The 18,792-nt window shown below is 35.2% G+C and overlaps 1 protein-coding gene across 2 annotated transcripts; it reads left to right on the forward strand.

The window, feature by feature from the left end:
* Window positions 1–63: 63 nt before the first annotated feature.
* On the forward strand, window positions 64–17,734 carry LOC106878602 (uncharacterized). 2 transcript variants are annotated; one of them, XM_089351449.1, is made up of 10 exons: window positions 64–166; window positions 4,377–4,506; window positions 5,412–5,562; window positions 7,839–7,883; window positions 10,913–10,996; window positions 11,324–11,454; window positions 11,896–12,017; window positions 13,414–13,594; window positions 15,260–15,520; window positions 16,619–17,734. In XM_089351449.1, exons 1-10 carry the CDS (start codon window positions 81–83, stop codon window positions 17,531–17,533), a joined length of 2,106 nt encoding a protein of 701 aa, XP_089207575.1. In that variant the 5' UTR covers window positions 64–80; the 3' UTR covers window positions 17,534–17,734. The 2 variants fall into 2 exon arrangements, with proteins under 2 accessions (XP_089207575.1, XP_089207574.1); XM_089351448.1 differs by lacking the exon at window positions 7,839–7,883.
* The last annotated feature ends 1,058 nt before the right edge of the window (window positions 17,735–18,792 follow it).

Genomic DNA, 18,792 nt, shown 5'->3' on the forward strand with positions numbered 1-18,792 from the left:
TGACCTGTGGCGGAATATTATAAGGAAGGTAACTATAACGAACACACCGCCTAACAACCTCCATTTGTCGATTATCAAAAATGGCCAACAGCATGTCAGTTAGAGTTGATGTGAAAAATATACTCTCGTCTTTTATATCGACAGGTGTCAGAAAATGTCCGAAAATGTAAGTAAATTCACAAAATAATGATAATTTAATTAAATTATCAGTTTTATTTTTACAATTCCCTGTTTAAAAATAGCTAACAACTAGTATTTTGATTCTCTGACTACGCAAAATCTTCCAACATTAATTCAAAATTTACAACTTCCGGGGTAAATTTAACGTTATTTCGTGGAATCTTTATAAATAGTATTTGTTTTTCATATCTCAAATCGAATCAAACTCAAATGGATAATATTTTGATTTGCATAGCTATCTCTAGAGAAACTATTTGAAGCGTTTGAACTGTTTTATTAATGACGTCTTTCTCAAATAATCTTGTAAGTTTCAATTAAAATGAAAGAGTCACCAAATACATTGTTGTTATTGTAATAACGTCAAGATTCTTGTGTTTTTCATTCACAATAATTCTGAAACATTCATATCTATAATGTTTATAAACACTATGTTGGAAAAGATATAACCGAGTTTGGTTTTAAGGATATATTGTTTTGTATTTCGATTTGAACATATTTATTAAAGGTTCCTTAACCTATTTAATGCATCCTGTCTCTAAAATCAGGCAGAGGAAAACACTTATATGATACTATTTAATTCAAATTTAAGTACATATTTGCTTTTCATGAATCCGAACTGTTATATGATCAATAGTCCTTTTATGAATTTCTCGTCAAAATAGTTGTTCTTATTTAACTATAATTAATTGAAGAATGGGTTAATTGGAAATACTTGCAAGTGTTTATTTGGAAATGTCATAAAGGGAATACTGTAATTAAGTCGTAGATTGAGTCGTCACTGCATAATCATTTATTTTATGAAATCTTGTTAATTTTAATGCTTGTAACTATTCAATATATTTATGTATAACACCTGATTGTGTGTTTGTGTATATATATATATATATATATATATATATATATATGCATGTATGTGTGTGTGTTGAATTATCGATGGTGACCGCTAAAGTCCAAAGTGAATGCTCAATTTACTATCAGAAACTGAAGAATTCAGTCACATAAGCAAAATACAATTAAAAATAAGACAAGACTGCTCTCACAGTTAATTGATGAACTTCAACTTTTTATAAAATTAAATGCAGTGACTGTGTGGTGATATAACTAACCCCAGTGTTTAGGGTGTTATATCATGATATATAAACGAAGTATATGGTATTGTTTTGTGTGAAAGTGGATAAATACTGAACAAACATTTTACGTTTTGTTTGTTGAATATTTCAGGTTTTTGATTTTCAGTCAGATATAAATTCTATAAGCTATTCACCCAGCTCTCTATATTCACCTTTTAAAAAATTATCAGAAAGAATTTTATATTGAACTGGGGTGGGGGTCTGACACTAACGAGTTACTTTTCATTATTCATTTTTACTCAAGGGAACCAATTTGAATGGTAAGGAGTACAGTAGATTCAAATTATATATCATTAGTATAGTACTGAAGGCGCATGGCTCAGCGGTTAGAGCACTGGGCTCACAATCATGAGGTAATGAGTTCAATTCCTGGACTGGGGTGTGTGTTGTGTTCTTTAGCAAGACACTTTATTTCACATTGCCCCAGTTCACTCAGCTGTAAAAATGAGTTGCGGCACCACTGGTGCCAAACTGTATCAGCCTTTGCCTCTCCCTTGGATAACATCAGTGATGTGAAGAGGGGAAGCAGGTATGCATGGGTGACTGCTTGTCTTCCATAAACGACCTTGCCCGAATTTGTTCCTTAACTTTCTAGGTGTAATCCCATGGTCATTCATGACCAAAGGAAAGTCTTTACCCTTACCTAGTATAGTACTTATTTTATTGATCTTAGGAGGGGGAAAAAACCGAGCTAGATTGGCTGGAATTTGATCTCAGAATGTGTTTATCTATTGCACCATCTACAACACCTAGAACATCACTACAACACTATTTGTTCCACATATATCTATACAAATATTAAAGAATACTTTTACACAAGAACAATAGCAGTAATATTAATGATCTCATTAACTTAGTTCACCATTGTAGCATGCACACCACCTGAGGTGCAACTGTTGCAATCCCTTAGATACTCTCATTTACCTCTACTACAGACAGTGGAGAAAAGACATTTCCAGTCACTTGAAATAGCAGTCAATTCTACCTCAAATCACACCCATCTTAAAAAGAGAAGTACATATTGGATAAAATAGTCTGAGGCACATTAAGCAAAATAAGAGGGTCATGGTTTGAATGCTTTTCATTGTTCTGCTAACTTAAGGCTAAATAGCAACATAACAGCCATTACATGCCTTATGCAGTGTGATCCTATGGCAGATAGATGCTAGGGTACTTGGAACTCTATATTTGTCATTTGACATGCTATAACAACAATCATCAAAGAAAGTTGGTGAAAGAAATACATGTATTCGGTAGAGTTAACTTTGAAACTTTTATATCCTTAATGTTTGGATATATGAGTTAACGAAGTGGAGGTAAAACAATGTCTTCATGCGACATACTTCTGTTACTGCTCATGTGAGACTCCCAAAATGCCTCTGTTATCATCAACGATAAACGTTCCGATGAGTCCATCTTTTAAACACACATGTGTTAATGCCTATCACCACAACAGAAACTATTAACTTCTTTCTTTAGATAGCAGAAAACTTGTGATAGATTTGCTCTCCTTGTATTAATAATAATAAGGAAACAGTTGCTAGGTACAACAACACATTTAGTTTGTATCTTCAGTACATCAGCAGCCATAATTCAGTGAAAACTAGCAGAGACTTTGGAAAATAAATCTCTCTCCTTTGTATTTCTGTAATGATGGAGCAGTGAATAGAATGAAATAAACAACAATCCTTTTTCCCATAAAAAAACTATTTCTATTCAACAAATAATTTGGAATTTTTTGGAAAAATTATTAATTTTTTCTTTATCACTATGTGTGGAGGAAGAGTAGTGCCCATTGATACTTTTCAGACTTCCAAGGCAAGCAATAAACTAACAGCATAACAACTTCATTGGTAGTTATCCTTTTCAAATGATTGTTAGATTCAACTATCGTTAACAGTCCTTCCAACTTCAATCTTTATGTCTGAATTCAGAGCTGAAATAACTGATGCAATCAAAGAGGTAACAAAAGATTAATTAGTTTAATGAGAAAGTACCCCATGCGCGTGGTTTAGTGGATAGGGTATTTGGCTCACGATCATAAGGTCGTGAGTTCGATTCCCGGTGACATGTTGTGTCCTTGAGCAAGACACTTTATTTCACGTTGCTCCAGTCCACTAAACTGGCAAAAATGTGTAGTACCTGTATTTCAAAAGGCTGGCCTTGTCATGCTGAGTCTCCCTGAGAACTACGTTAGGGGTACACGTGTCTGTGGATTGCTCAGTCACTTGCACATTAATTCCACGAGCAGGCTGTTCTGTTGATCGTATCAGCTGGGACCCTCGTCATCGTAACTGATGGAGTGCTCCTTTGCCCAATGCTAAAATGAAGGGCAACTCCACCAGTTTGTTACAGTAAAAGAAAGCAAATAAGAAAATAATGAAAACAATAAAGTTCTCAGAATTAAGTCTCTTTAATCTTGGCACCTGTTTTCACCACCATCACCCATTCACTTTTTTAGTCAGCTGTATGAAACTTTCTTGTTCCCCTTTTCAACAAAGGACTCTGATTGCCAGTATCTTCATCTTCCTACAGCAACATTCAAACCTATCTAAATATACAAGCTTCACTAAATAATTTTTGCTGAGACAGATCATCTCACACATGCATGCACACAAAGAAAACTTTCATGAATGACTTGTTGCTTGCATATTAACTTCAACCTTTGTTCAGTAATGAAAGGTAGATGATTTATTTACAAGCAATGTTCTCAGTTTGGAGTTTTTCTAGTTTTGCTTCACAATAGTCAAGTATCATGTTTGAAACCTTAGTTTTAAAAGAAAATGTCAAATATTGTTGTGCTACATTTATATATGCATGCTGTTGTTAACCCTTTAGCATTCAGATTACTCAGTCAAATGTAATGCTTATCTATTCACATTGTTTTCAGTTACTCTTGCATTATCTCATGACTTTGGAATTTTTATTGCAATTGTTTATTTCTAAAACAATATTGTAGGGCATCAGTAAGATGAGATTGGTTTGAACATAAAACAGGTAAAATATTTAGGCCGGATATGGCTGGTTTAAATGCTAAAAGGTTAATGGTCTTTTATTTTGTTGTAGTTCGCCAGATATTGTGATTAACAATGAAGATGATAGTGATGGTGATGATATGGACCATACGTCTAAAGACCAAACACCAAACGATCCTCGGAATAAAACAAAATATTTAAACAGAGTTGGGTCATATACTGTATCCTTTAATCATAGTTTTTTTTTTTATGAGATAGGTCATGTCTGTTGAGATATTTGAATCATGTTACTTTGTATTGTTATCACCTGATACAAAGTAACGCTTTTATTTTCTTTGTTTTACATCTAACTGTTTCTGTAGAATGGTTCTTCTAAATGTGAATATTAATATGTTGTGTTAGGATCTATATATACACAAAAAGCACAGCATGGCTATATGCTTAAGATGTTTGCTTCTCAACCACATGGTTTCAGATCTACTGCATAGCACCTTGGGATAGTGTTTTGTACTATAACCTTGGGCTGACCAAAGTCTTGTAAATAGATTTGGTAGACTGAAACTGAAAGAAGCCTGTCACATATATATTTCATTATGTATGTGTGTATATATATATTCTAGGAGGTTGCATCATATGAAAGCTCAATGCTGATTGGTCAGCTAATTAGCCAAAGCTCAATGCTGATTGGTCAGCTAATTAGTCAATCATATGAAATAGTTATAGTTATGGCTAAGCTGTCCCCTAAACTTGGCAGTTTGGTGATTCAGTTTTGAATCTGCTACAAATTCTTCACCTCCACACTTTGCTAGCATGAAAAAACGTTAAGCAAATGCTTAAATATGTACATGTATGTATATATAGTTTCTATACGAAGTTCAGTACTAAACTGAAAGATTACTCAATAATTTTAGAAGAGTACATGTTTATTAAACTTTTATAAGATGGGTAACAGTTACTTTGAAGTTTTGGCCTGCTAGCCACCAGCCACCATCAGTTTGAAGAACGCTTGCTATTTCTAGAAAGTCAAGTCGTTTTAGAGGCTGCTTTGTTGGATCATCTGTCCTATGTTTTTTCCATTTTCTTTTCACCTTAAATGTCATATTTCTTTTCCTTAACTTTAGTAAAGGTTCGGACTTGGTTTGCTAAACCCCTGTCTTTATCACCAATGATCTGTGCACGATATGGTTGGCAGAACACTGATGTTGATATGCTACACTGTGTTTGTTGCAAAGCTGCTCTTTGTGCCAAGTTGCCAGCTTCTTCCAAACAAGAATCGTGTAAGTATGCAAATTTTTAATTTATCTAATTTCATATCATGTGAATTTACCAGCAATTAATGTTTTACATTATTTACATTCGACGGGTATTTGTCCTCATCTTGTTTGTTGTTAACACAACGTTTCAGCTGATATACCCTCCAGCCTTCTTCAGGGGTCTTGGGGAAATTTCGAACCTGGGTTCTCATTCCTAGGGTATTCTTTGATGTTGTTATTATGCCCACGAGCATATGGCGTAATGGTTAAGAGTGCGGGCTACTAACCCCAAGATTCCGAGTTCGATTCCAAGCAGTGACCTGAACAATAATAATAATAATAATAACAACAACAACATCGAAGAATACCTTAGGAATGAGAACCCAGGTTCGAAATTTCCCCAAGACACCTGAAGAAGGCTGGAGGGTATATCAGCCGAAATGTTGTGTTAACAACAAACAAGATGAGGACAAATATCCATCGAATGTAAATAAGGTAAATAATGTACATAATTCCTCATCTCTTAAATATAGAACTGAATTAATGTTTTTTGTTTTCTTAGTTGTTTTTATATTTTGCAAAACATTTATTTCATTATCATTCATTGCTTTGTTCATAGCATTTCCACTTCTAAACAAGGTTAAAAAAAAATACTCTCCACAATCCCATGGGGTACAGTGTATAGTCTCTAGATGTACACCCTACATTTTCTCAATGTACAATCCACATCCTCTTGATATACACTCCATGCTCTCTAGTGGTTCCCTTTGTGTTGTGTAGTGGTATACTCCACCTCCTTTCAGGGAACACCGCAAGGTTTACTGATGTACACTGCACAACCTCCACACTCCTTATCTTATTGATATACACTCCAGAAGTTCTCCACATCGTCTTGACATACACGCTGCCTTCTCTATGTACACCCCACATTCTGTATTGTACATACTCCACTATCTAGGAGTACATGCCAAAACTCTACACATGCATTTCTTAATATCTAGGTGTACTCTCTGTGCCTTCTAAATATACATTCCAAACCCACTTCCATATTGCATGTATGCATGCATGCACATGCATATATTATACACACACACACACACACACACACACACAAACACATACAACGTATGTACACCTACACGTGTGCACGTATACATCCATATGCACATGTATATAAATATAAATCATCATCATCATGATCATCATTATCATAGAGCATCCCCTTTTTCTATATTGGCATAGGCTGAACAATACTTGAGGCAGTTTTCTTTAGCTGGATACCCTTCTTTTGCCCAACCCTTCCTTATATCCCTGGTGTTATACTCAATGAAATTGCTCAGTGGCAGAACATGCTTCTATGGTAGATTTAAACAATGACACATCTACTGATGTTTTCTAAAGTATGTAAGCAATCTCAAAATATAAACTCACAAGCAAACACACACACACACACACACACACACATGTTCACTACAAATATACATAATAGGCACAGGAGTGGGTGTGTGGTAAGTAGCTTGCTTTACCAACCACATGGTTCCGAGTTTAGTCCCACTACGTGGCTCCTTGGGTAAGTGTTTTCTACTATAGCCTCGAGCCAACCAAAGCCTTGTGATTAGATTTGGTAGACAGAAACTGAAAGAAGCCCGTCGTATATATATATATATATATAAAAGAAAGTTGGTCGTCTTCTGTTGGTTGTTTTTCCTCGCATTAGGTACTAAATGTGGTTATTTTGAGAAGTCCAGTGTGTGGCGTTATTATTTTCTGTAATAATGCCCTTTATATAAATATGTATATATATATATATATATATATATATATATATGCTTGTATATGTTTGTGCATCTGTATTTGCCCCCCCCCCCCCCAACATTGCTTGACAACTGATGCAAGTGTGTTTACGACCCCATAACTTAGTGGTTTGGCAAAACAGACTGGTAGAATAAGTACTAGGCTTACAAAGAATAAGTCCTGGGGTCAATTTGCTTGACTAAAGGCAGGGGTCCAGCATGGCCACAGCCAAATGACGGAAACAAATAAAATAATAATACACGCAAATATGGACACATACATGCATACAAACATACATATATATATATATATAACGAGACACTATATATACATGTGTGTTCGTTCATATATCTCTACTCATAGAAAGCAACTGAAAGAGTTGGCATCAGGAAGGGCAATCATTCATGAAATACTGGCTCAAAACACTTTGTTTAATCTATGCTAGTATGGAAAATTGAATGTAAAAATGATGATGATGATGATATATATTTTCCGGGTATTTTCAGTGAAAAAACGAAAAAGAAAACGTACAATTAAATACTACATGCATGGTAAGGTGGAGAGTTAATATTTTTTATTATTGTTGGAATGTTTTGTTGTATGGATCAAAGACCCCGTTTTAACCATTTTTGGTTTTGTCAGGAATGATAACTCTTATTCAAAATTGGCAAAAGAAATAAAAGAGTCATAGAATGCATCTACTAACAACACATTAAAAAGCATCAGTAGCTCCTTCTCTCAGTAAAACTGCAACCGCTGGATCTAAATATATTAATATACATCAAGAAAAAGGTGAGGAGCTGGCAGAACCATCAGTACACTGGGAAAAATGCTAAGTGCCAATTCATCTATCTTTATGTTACGAGTTCAAATTCTACTGGGGCCGACTTTGTCTTTCATCCTTTCAGGGTTGATAAAATAAGTACCAGTTGAATACTGGGGTCAACTTACTCCCTCCCCTGAAATTGCTGGCCTTGTGCCAAAATTTGGAACCAGTATACATCATGAAGTAATGTATGTGGCAGATGTGCAGGAGTATTTAGCAATCAGAGCAATACTAAAATCAATTCTGTTCAATGTCCAGAATGTTCCATAGATGTGGTTGATATCTTCTGTTACCCAGGAACCTAATCAGCTGTGGACGAGGATCCCTTGAAACTATAGTAGCTAGAAAAACTTCAGAGAGCTATTCCCTCTGCTAGAAACAAGGTGATTCTCTTAAATGAAGGGCAGATTGTAAGTGTTCACTGCTTGTATTCAAAGTGTGATGCTGCATTACACTGAAATTTATGCACTGACTGCAGAAAGCTAAGGAAAATGAAGCAAGTATCCTCTGCTGGATGTGTAATGTTAGTGTGTATAAAATGATAATCAGATATAGTGTGCAGGAGAGACAACTGTTTTTGTTATGGACTGCATAAAGATGGTGACAAGTGGGTACTTTGCCTATCTGTCTTTATCTGTATGTCAGGAAATCCAAGTGGAAGGAAACTATGGAAGAGGAAGATCAACCAAGACACAGGCAAGAGTCATAAAAGTTGTTCTCAGGATGTTGAACTTTACAAAGGAACAACAAATAGTGGGACAATGTATTGGAGAAAGGTCCTCCAACTGCTTTTTTTTTTTGCTCACATTTTTCCATGTAATCCATGTTTTTTCCAGGCTATTGTGCTAATTAATAATGTGTCAAATAGCGATGTTGATAACTTTTTCCTTATCTCACTGACGCCAGTGACATATATTAAAAGTCCCCTTACAGAACTATATTCATAAAAATCTAAAGAACTATATTATCACCCTCGAATTTGAGAAACAAGCACTCATAACTTTTTTCTTTTAAAACTTCATTGCATGAGATTGATACTGTGAAATTCCTCGAATTTAGTTCTATCATTTAAGCTTAATTGAAATATAATTTGTTTTTAAAATAAAAAAGTTAATTATACTCTAATCCAATTTTTTGCCTTACTTATATTTTTTTAATATTTTACCTCACAACTTTTTTGATACAAATTTTTGTTGCATGGGACCAAATCTATGAAATTATTCATGCTTTCTTCTATCATTGAAGCTAAGATAAATATATTTTACTTTTAAAATAAAAAAGTTATTTAGATCTAAACTTGATAGGTGGCATTACTTACTCTCCTATAACATTGCTACAAATTTTGATGTAAACTTTTTTCTACTGGGTCAAATCTGAATTTTTTTTATGCCAAAATGTAGCTAGGGACCAGTTCTCTTCAAAAAGTGTTAAGTTTTCAATTTGGTTAAGAACTAAATTAGCTACAAGCTCTGAAAGATGCTACGTGTAGGGAAATTGCAGCCTTAAGAGTATTATTCAATTGCTACCATAGTTGAATGATATATATATATATATATATATATATATATATATACACACTTATGGTCACCAGTAGAGGAACACATGGTAGTCAAGTAGAAGAAAATAAAACTATCAAAACATAACTGTCTCTCACACACATTAAAATTGGTCTTGTCATTTTCTCACTCTCTCCTTATGTGTTGGCTTTTGAGTCACTTTTGCAACTGCTGCCAATTAAAAATACACTTATATTCTATTTATCCTGTTTGTTATACTAAACCTGTGTATATACACACACACACACACATGTATATACATAGTCTGTATGTATGTATATAAACATCTATAATTATATATGTGTGTGTGTGTTTGTGTATTTGTATAAGTATGCCAGCATGGAATGTGGCCATTAAACGATGATGATTATATATATATATATATATATATACATATAGGCGTAGGAGTGGCTGTGTGGTAAGTAGCTAGCTTACCAACCACATGGTCCCGGGTTCAGTCCCACTGCGCGGCATCTTGGGCAAGTGTCTTATACTATAGCCACGGGCTGACCAAAGCCTTGTGAGTGGATTTGGTAGACGGAAACTGAAGGAGGCCCGTCGTATATATGTATATATATATATGTATGTGTGTGTGTATGTTTGTATGTGTGTGTTTGTCCTCCCAACATCGCTTGACAACCGATGCCGGTGTGTTTATGTCCCCGTAACTTAGCGGTTCGGCAAAAGAGATCGATAGAATAAGTACTAGGCTTCTAAAGAATAAGTCCTGGGGTCGATTTGCTCGACTAAAAGGCGGTGCTCCAGCATGGCCACAGTCAAAAGACTGAAACAAGTAAAAGAGTATATATATATATATATATATATATATATATATATATATATATATAGTGGGTTGGTAAGTCACACAAGTGTGCGTGTATATGTGTGTGCATGTTTTGTTTGTGTATTTGTGCATGCATATTGACAAATGAGTATGTATGTCGGTGCGTGTATGCATGTATTTTCCTCCCTATGTATCTGTTTCTTCCAGTGTGCACACTGCATTTTCTTTCTTATTGATGATTTGAGCAATAACAACTCCTCCAAAGCCCCTACCAGCATGGAAAATGGATGTTAACTAATGATGATGGTATAAATTATACATGCAAAGAAAACAGTGGATTATGAATTCTAACATTCCCTTCGCACCTACCTATGTTGATATATTTTATGATTTGTGTTTGTATTCATCTTTCAGATCAAGAATTCTGCAAGAAACTGAAGAAATCCCTGGTTACATCTCATGAACCACTGTGTCCTTGGTCATCTAATCCTAGTCCAGGTTGGGAAATTATATTTGATCATCCTTGTCTTTCTTTAGAAGCTTGTCATTTCCTGTTGAATTATTAGACTATAAGGTTACCAAGAAATGTATTTGTGATAGCCATTTATGTACGAGGGGGTGCTGTAATGTTCCTGACATTTAGGGTATTACAAAAGGCCTGGTTGGAGGCCCAACCTTCTGAGTTCTTTTACAGGGCTTAGAAAAACTGTAGAACTAATATCTCAGCTCTAATCTGAAGTATTGTCACTGTACTGGTAGATCTGATTTCACTGTTGCAATCATTCTTAGAGCTAAACATGGAATGCTTTATTTTTTCTTCTGTAGAATATTATTCAATGATTAACTGTCACAACAAAGACAAAGTAATTCAAGAGTTTTCCAACAGAATCAACAAACTAGTCAAATTGACCGAGGAGAGATTGCCAAATATCAACATGGATAAATGTAACGAGGAGGTAAATGTCTCTATTTGATTTCTCTTTTTAAATATCATTCATTTTATGTCTGTCTTTGTCATGTTAGAATGGGTTAGACAAAAACATCTTCAGAATTGCTCTGACATATTACATTAGTTGCTTTCCTAGTCATGTAGTTGATGGCTTCTAACCCCTCTGACAGTCTACTAAGATTAGTTATATACTGACTGCCTTAATTCTTCCGTAACTGAATAGTACTCTAGGAAATCTTAATATCTTCAACACAGATCCTTGTTCGTCCTTAACAGATTTTACACATTATTGCTCTTGTGGTCATACTACTGCACCACTACCACCACCACCACTACTACTAGAACAACACCATTCTGTTGAGTGCTATAATGTATCTGTATGTTGTCGGCAAGCTGTCCACAATATTTGTTTCTTCAATGGTTTCTTAATATTTTTTTCTCTTTGTAGGTACTCTTACCAAACTTTTGGAATAAGTTGTGTAAAGTCTTTGAAGCCAAATTCATAGAATCTGATATAAAACCTAACCTCAACAAATTATTACCACTTGCTGTGTGTGGGTGGTCAACAAGGTTAGTTATCTTATCTATTTATTACTGTTGAATAAGATTACTGTTACTTGTTTCTTTTACTGAAGTTTTTCCTTCAATTTTAGTAAAAAAAAGGCAATAACAATAGATATATTAATTTTTGGGTTTTAGCTCTCCCATCATATTTTCGGTAAGATGTAGCTGCTCTTGTAGGTAATTTGGCTGTTATTTCTAATAGGTTGAGTAACATGTAGTTACCTGTCTAGCTAATGCTGTGACAGCTATACATAACCTTAATATGAATATTATTCATATTAAGATGTCAGGTTATTGGTAGCTGAGATTTCAATGCAAATATTATTATTAAACATTTTAAACAGCAATTTGAGATGGAGACAAGAAAAACAATGGTTGTGAGTTATTTATGATTATGAATGTCAATCCAAAGGAGGACAGATTGCTCTGTTAGACATTAATAGTATAGCCTATCTTGCTAGTACTAAATCACTAACAAATTCTCTTCCTAATTATTAAAAAGCAAGAAATAAAAATGCTTATAGTATCTAATTTAAGAATAGAAGATGGAACATGCTCTGAAGTTTAATCAGTAGCACAGTTTTGATGGACAACTATTCAAAGTCCAGTCACTGAGCCTGTTGTTTCCAACTTAAATTGGTGTTTAAAATGCTTTTTTTTTTTATATCAAAATGGCAGATTGGAAGGTTGATAAGTGCTAGGCATTCAATGTAAATAACCCACCTGAGTTTTAGATTAACAATAGTGATAAGATCAACCAATATAGACTGTTACAAACTATCCAGTTGATGTCTGTTGGTCTTTAGCTATGTTGACCCTGCTGGATATATCATCTGTGTCATGTCTAAAAAGTTATGAGTCTTTGTCTCCTTCCACTCAGTTCAAAGGTAATTAAAGATAAATTATGACTTAATGCAGGATTACCAAATAGCTGCAAGTTGACTTGAGCAAAGATTGATAGTTGGTAGCACCAAGATAAAATCTGCTGTAGATCAGAACAAGATAAGTACAAATTGGTTTTTGAAAAAATATAATGGAGACTACAAAAATATAGGATCTGTTTTCCATGCTGGCATTGGTTGGATGGTTTCACAGGAGCTGTCCAGTCTCCAATTGTCTGTTGTGGCATGGTTTCTATGGCTGGATGCCCTTCCTAACACCAACCACTATACAGTGGCACAAATGTATGTATGTATATATATATATATATATATATATATATATATAAACACACACACACACACATATATGAAATTAAATTTCAATTTAGAAGCAGCTCTAACAATGTAAATATTGATGTCGCATAGTTAATGTATATGTTTTGTTTAAATGCTTTTCGGCTGCAATATTTCATCCAGGGGAAGTCCTTTTGGTTTTAAAATTACTCCCTTTGTATTAACAGCCAGAGTGAAGATGTGATTATCTGCAAGTACTGCCAGCGTCATATTGCTTTGTGGAATTATGTTCGGGTTGCATCTTCACCTAACTTAAATGGGCACGTATTCACAAAAGCACCAGAGACACCACATACAAGGAAAAGAAAGAAATCTAATAATACTGTGAATGAGAAACGCATTAAACTTGTGAGTATCAGTTATTGTAAACTGTTATTAATGTAAACTGTCTATAATTTGACGTATTCTATGTTGTTTGTTACTGTTTACTGATGCTACTAGGATTTACTGTTTAGACTGAAAGGATCAGATACTAATCATTGGCTCAGTCCCATTCAAGGAATCTTAATATTTGGAAGTGGTAACAGATTTCATAATTGTTGCTATAATGTTGTTTATCAGTGATGATTTACAGTGTATACACATGTGGCAGTCTTCTACAAGGTCCTATCCTCATTGCAGTGTAGTGGCTTGTATGTCTCATTGACCCTGCGAGCTAAACCAGCAGAGTTCCAAGTTCCTGGTAGGTCTTCCCCTGTTGGACAGACCAAAGGATAGAGGCCAGACTAAAATGGACCAGCTCCCAGAAGTAAAAATGGGTTTGCTTAAAGTCCTATTTAGAAAGACTCAAAGTTATGGAAGCATCAATGACAGTTCAACACCAACAAGAACTGGGAGTAGAAAGCTTTAGGGCAGCCTTAAGTCAAGAACAGTGAAGAAAAATTCCTCAATGATCTATCCACCATAGGGAGCGATGGGGATAAAACCAAACAAAAGAAATCAAATGGCAATAGTAAAGTTATGTTGAAATGGTTTTTAAATTTCTTCTTTAACCATTAACTCAAACTTGAAAACGTAGCCACGTGTCATTTACAGCCGAGAAGTCTTTGTCTTCTTACAAGTGCTGCTACCACACAAAATGCACTTGTGCTGGTACCAGGTGAAATGTAATTGTGCTGGTGGCATGTAAAAAACACCCAGTACATTTTGTAAAATGGTTGGCATTAGGAAGGGTATCTAGCCATAAAGACTATGCCAAAACAGACAGTTGAAGCCTGGCCAGCTTCTCTCAGACCGTCTAACCCATACCAGCATCAAAAATGGACATTAAACAGATGGATGAAGAGCGAATGGTAAAGAGGGTGATGAAGGCAGAAGTGGTAGACAACAGAACCAGAGGCAGACCTCGGTTTGTGTAGATGGATCGATGGAGTGAGGAAAGCTTTGGTGGTTACAGGTGTTGGAGTGAGAAAGGCAAGAGAGTTTATAAATGATAGGAAAGCTTGGAGAGTGTTAGTGGATGGATGAGTGAATTTGGGGGTTGCATTCTATGCCCTGGCCTGAGCATAGGACGGAGCTCGCCTATATGAGCTGGGAAATGAATGGAATGCCTGGTGTGTGTCTTGTGGTTATCCTTTCTTAAAAAAAATGGGGAATAGTCCTGGGTATATATATATATATATATATATACACACACACACACGCATACATACCACTTACCACTATCTTTAAAACCAGTGTCATATACATTATTTACATTCGACAGATATTTGTCCTCATCTTGTTTGTTGTTAGCACGTTTCGGCTGATACACCCTCCAGCTTTCATCAGGTGTATTGGGGAAATTTTGAACCTGGGTTCTCATTCCTAAGGTATTTTTCGATGCTATTATTATTGCAGCATGGAAGGTGTTTATAAGCCATTTAAGAAACACAAAAACCGTTAGATTCACTTCAACATTTAAATTTAATTTGCCAAAATATTTTCGTCACTTTGAGACTGTGACCTGTTCACTGACAAAATTCCGTGCTGCATCTTATTATTATTATTAAATTTAAAAAAATTTTATTTCAGAGTATTAAAGATAGCTTAGACCCTGTTTCAGAGCACCGCAATTGGTGTCCCTGGGTAAACATTGATTCATGCCAAACTGCAGAGGTGCTAGAAATGGAATTGAATCTGTTAAACGATGCAGTGGAAAAATGTACTTCAGGAGCTCTCTCAGTACATGCTGGTCATGACTTCCCTTCAAAGAAGAAAATAGTTGCTTGGGCTGAGATTTGTATCATCCTGGCAGAATATTTTGGTATCTGTGATTCCACCAGTCCTGAAAAGGTAAGCCATGTCACTAGTGGGAATAGTTTTATTTGCTGATCTTGATTTATTTCATTGGGTTGTAATATATGCAAGATAAAGGCTGCACAAATGAGTTTCATGAAACTGGTCGTCAGACAGTCATGAGTTACAGAACAATACTCTGGTTTCTTCCCTTTTTCACTCTCCACCCCAACTTCGTTTTTAGCCTCTATGTATTCCTCTTTCTTCCATGTCTGCAACTTCACCTTTCTTTACAGTAATCTTATTTATTTAATTTTGCTTTCATTTTATACTGTTTTTTTGTGTGATACTTATTTGCCTATGTCTTAAATGTTAACTTCAGTTTTAATTTTTATCTCATATACCTATTTTGCTTGTACTATTGATTTCTAAAAGGACTTTTTTTTTAAAATTTGAGTTTATTATTTCCACATATATAAAGCGATTTATATTTTTCCAATATGGCCAGTTGTTTTCATCCACCAGATTCTTGTTATTTTGAAAAAGTAATTATGCCCTGTCCAATCAGGTTTAAATGTTTATTTGATGAGTTGCTAAACAGTTATCATTTTAACATTCATAAACCATAATATTATTCAAAATACTCATGATATTCTGGCAATCAGTTAAATGAAACTCTGAGTAGCAGCTTCAGTAAAACACATATATCACACACAAATTCACTAAGTTACTATTTGCCTCTAGACCATTAACTAAGTTCCTCTCTTACTGTATGTAACCCCTTTTATTACGTGTTTGTGTACTACATTTAGCTCCTTTTGCTAAGTCTTTGTCTATCACATCTAACCCCATTTACTGAGTGTTTGTCTACCTTATCAATCCCTTATACTAAGTCTCTGTCCACAATACTAGTCCCATGTACTACTAAAACATACTTTGCTATGTCTGTCTACCTCCTCATTCTCTGTTATATGTTTTAGTTTTACACGTAATTTAACAGAAGTCTGGTGCAGGCTTCGGCCTGGCCAGCTCTTGCGGAACCGTCCCACCCATGATAGCATGGAAGACGGATGTTAAATAATGATGATGATGATGATGTTATTTTCCTTTTTCATTCTAAAATATCAAACTGTTGTTTTTTTTATGTATTTCCAGACATCTCCTTTCTGTCAACTGCGTCATGTGCGTAACCTACTCAGCATGTGGTCATCACCTCAGCAGCCTCCTCCAAAATCAAGTTTTATTGTAGATGAAACAGACTCTTCCGTGAAAGATCCACAACCACAGAAGTCTTTACTTTCACCATCTAAATCATCAAAGAAAACCACATCTCCAAAAACGAGTTTGTCCCAGCAGAAATCTCCAGAGGCTACAGCAACTGTTTCACCACGAATGACCAGAACAGCTCAGTTACTTACCCCTATCATTGCAAAAGAATTTTCTACAACAGACATAACTGAAATTAATTTAGATGAAATTTTGTCTGCTGCAGTAAGTGCCTCTAATACAAATGTTAGTACTGTTGTTGAAAAGACCCCACAAAATAAGGCGAGTACCTCTGCAGCAACAACTGCAAAGACTCCAGCTACAGCTAGCTCTGTTTCTATGAAAACTGTACCAGCTAGCTCTGTTTCAATGAAGACTGCTGCAACTAGCTCTGTTTATATGAAGACTGCTCCAGCTGAGACCATTCCAAAAACACCAAATAATAGAAATCCAAACCAACAGACTGTTAATTCTGGTGCTACAGGTCCTACTGGTACCATTTCAAATGCACCAACTCCAGGTGCAAATACTCGGTCAGCTAGTGCCAACATACCTGGCCACACTGGTGCCATGGCTTCTACTCGCCATGTCCCAGATTCACCACATTTAGGTGCAAATACTCGTTCAGCCAATGTTAATAATCCCCTTCACACTGGTGCTATGACGACCCGGAGTAACAGTGGTACCCCTCTCCGTTTTCCCAATACACATCCTCCTGTCCAGAGAGGTATGATGACTCGCATGGCACAGAAAGCTCATCAACAACAGAACTTTCAAAGACAGAAATGGCGGTGGGCTAACTAAGTCAGACGTTTTATATTTCACTCCAGTTTATATAAGGACGTCTGTCTTTGCTAAATTAATTAATGTGTATAACTATCTTGATTAAAACACCATTCTCCGCTTTCACTAATGTCATTTCGTTCACAGTTATCAAGAATCATTGTATACTTCAAAATTGTTACTGAACCAATTTTAAGATATAAAATTTAATTCTTCATAAAATCTCGTCAATTTTTATCTTTCAATTATTGATCACAGCCATTAAAAAGATATTTATAGTTCTTTCATGAGAATTATTTCTTAGCTATATTTCTGATTTAGGGTCCATCTCAATGTATATGAAATTTAGACTAGGTAATATTTTCTATCTTGTCACTCAATCTGTTTAACCCTTAAGCATTCAGATTGTTTTGAATTAATCGTGCATTATCTTGTAGCTTTAAGATTTTAATGAGGGAACTTAATTTTTTCAATGATATTGTAGGGTTGGTGTGAGAGGCCACATATGGCCAGTTTGAACATAAAACAGGTAGAATATTTTTGCCAGATTTGGCTGGTTTAAACGCTAAAATGTTACTGTTATTCAATGTCTAAATTTTAAAATATTTTTCTATTTTTAACTTCATCTTTCACATTTGTGTCTTGCACTATATTATAGTTGGTTAATTCACCTTCCATCTCAGTGTGCCTTATTCTAAAATACATACATACACCTAGACTTTATTTTAATGTAGATTTTGATTATGAGGTTTAATGTGCTGGGCTACTACAAAGCCAAAAGCCCAGATCGTACTGTCATTGTGTTGTCTATCAAATTATATTTTAATTTATTTTTATCTTTTAGCCAAGGGTGGAAGGCAGTGCCTATGACCCTTTACAGAGCCTCTGTGACTGGCACCCTGTCAGTTATGACAATGAGAGTTCAGTTGATCTGATCAATGGAACAGCTTGCTCATAAAATTAACCTACAAGTGACTGAGCACTCCACAGACATGTGTAGCCTTAATCCCCCCCTCAAAACTATTCTGTTTTAAGTCTTAAATCTTCACAGCATACCTCACAATTTTAAATTTGAAGGTCACAGAAAGACTCGTAGTTTCTTTTGCTCAGTTATTTGCCATCAAAGATCTGCTGAGTTAGTGCTGAAAGGAACTACAGTTGAATCTTTGGGGAACTGTTTAGTTCACTCAGATTTGTAGCTTGGGATATTACTATAACATAAATAAGTCTTCAAATTTTACTGCATGTTAGTAACAGTAACTAGTATCACTTAAAACAGG

This window comes from Octopus bimaculoides, chromosome 4 (assembly GCF_046866305.1).
Source record: "Octopus bimaculoides isolate indiv1 chromosome 4, ASM4686630v1, whole genome shotgun sequence".
NCBI classification, from domain to species: domain Eukaryota; kingdom Metazoa; phylum Mollusca; class Cephalopoda; order Octopoda; family Octopodidae; genus Octopus; species Octopus bimaculoides.

Bases quoted from the DNA above. Each gene is read 5' to 3' on its own strand.
- LOC106878602 (XM_089351449.1), top strand. From the start codon at position 81: ATGGCCAACAGCATGTCAGTTAGAGTTGATGTGAAAAATATACTCTCG. The intron at 167-4,376 runs GTAAGTAAATTC...ATTTTGTTGTAG, and splicing joins GTCAGAAAATGTCCGAAAAT to TTCGCCAGATATTGTGATTA. The intron at 13,595-15,259 runs GTGAGTATCAGT...ATTTTATTTCAG, and splicing joins ATGAGAAACGCATTAAACTT to AGTATTAAAGATAGCTTAGA.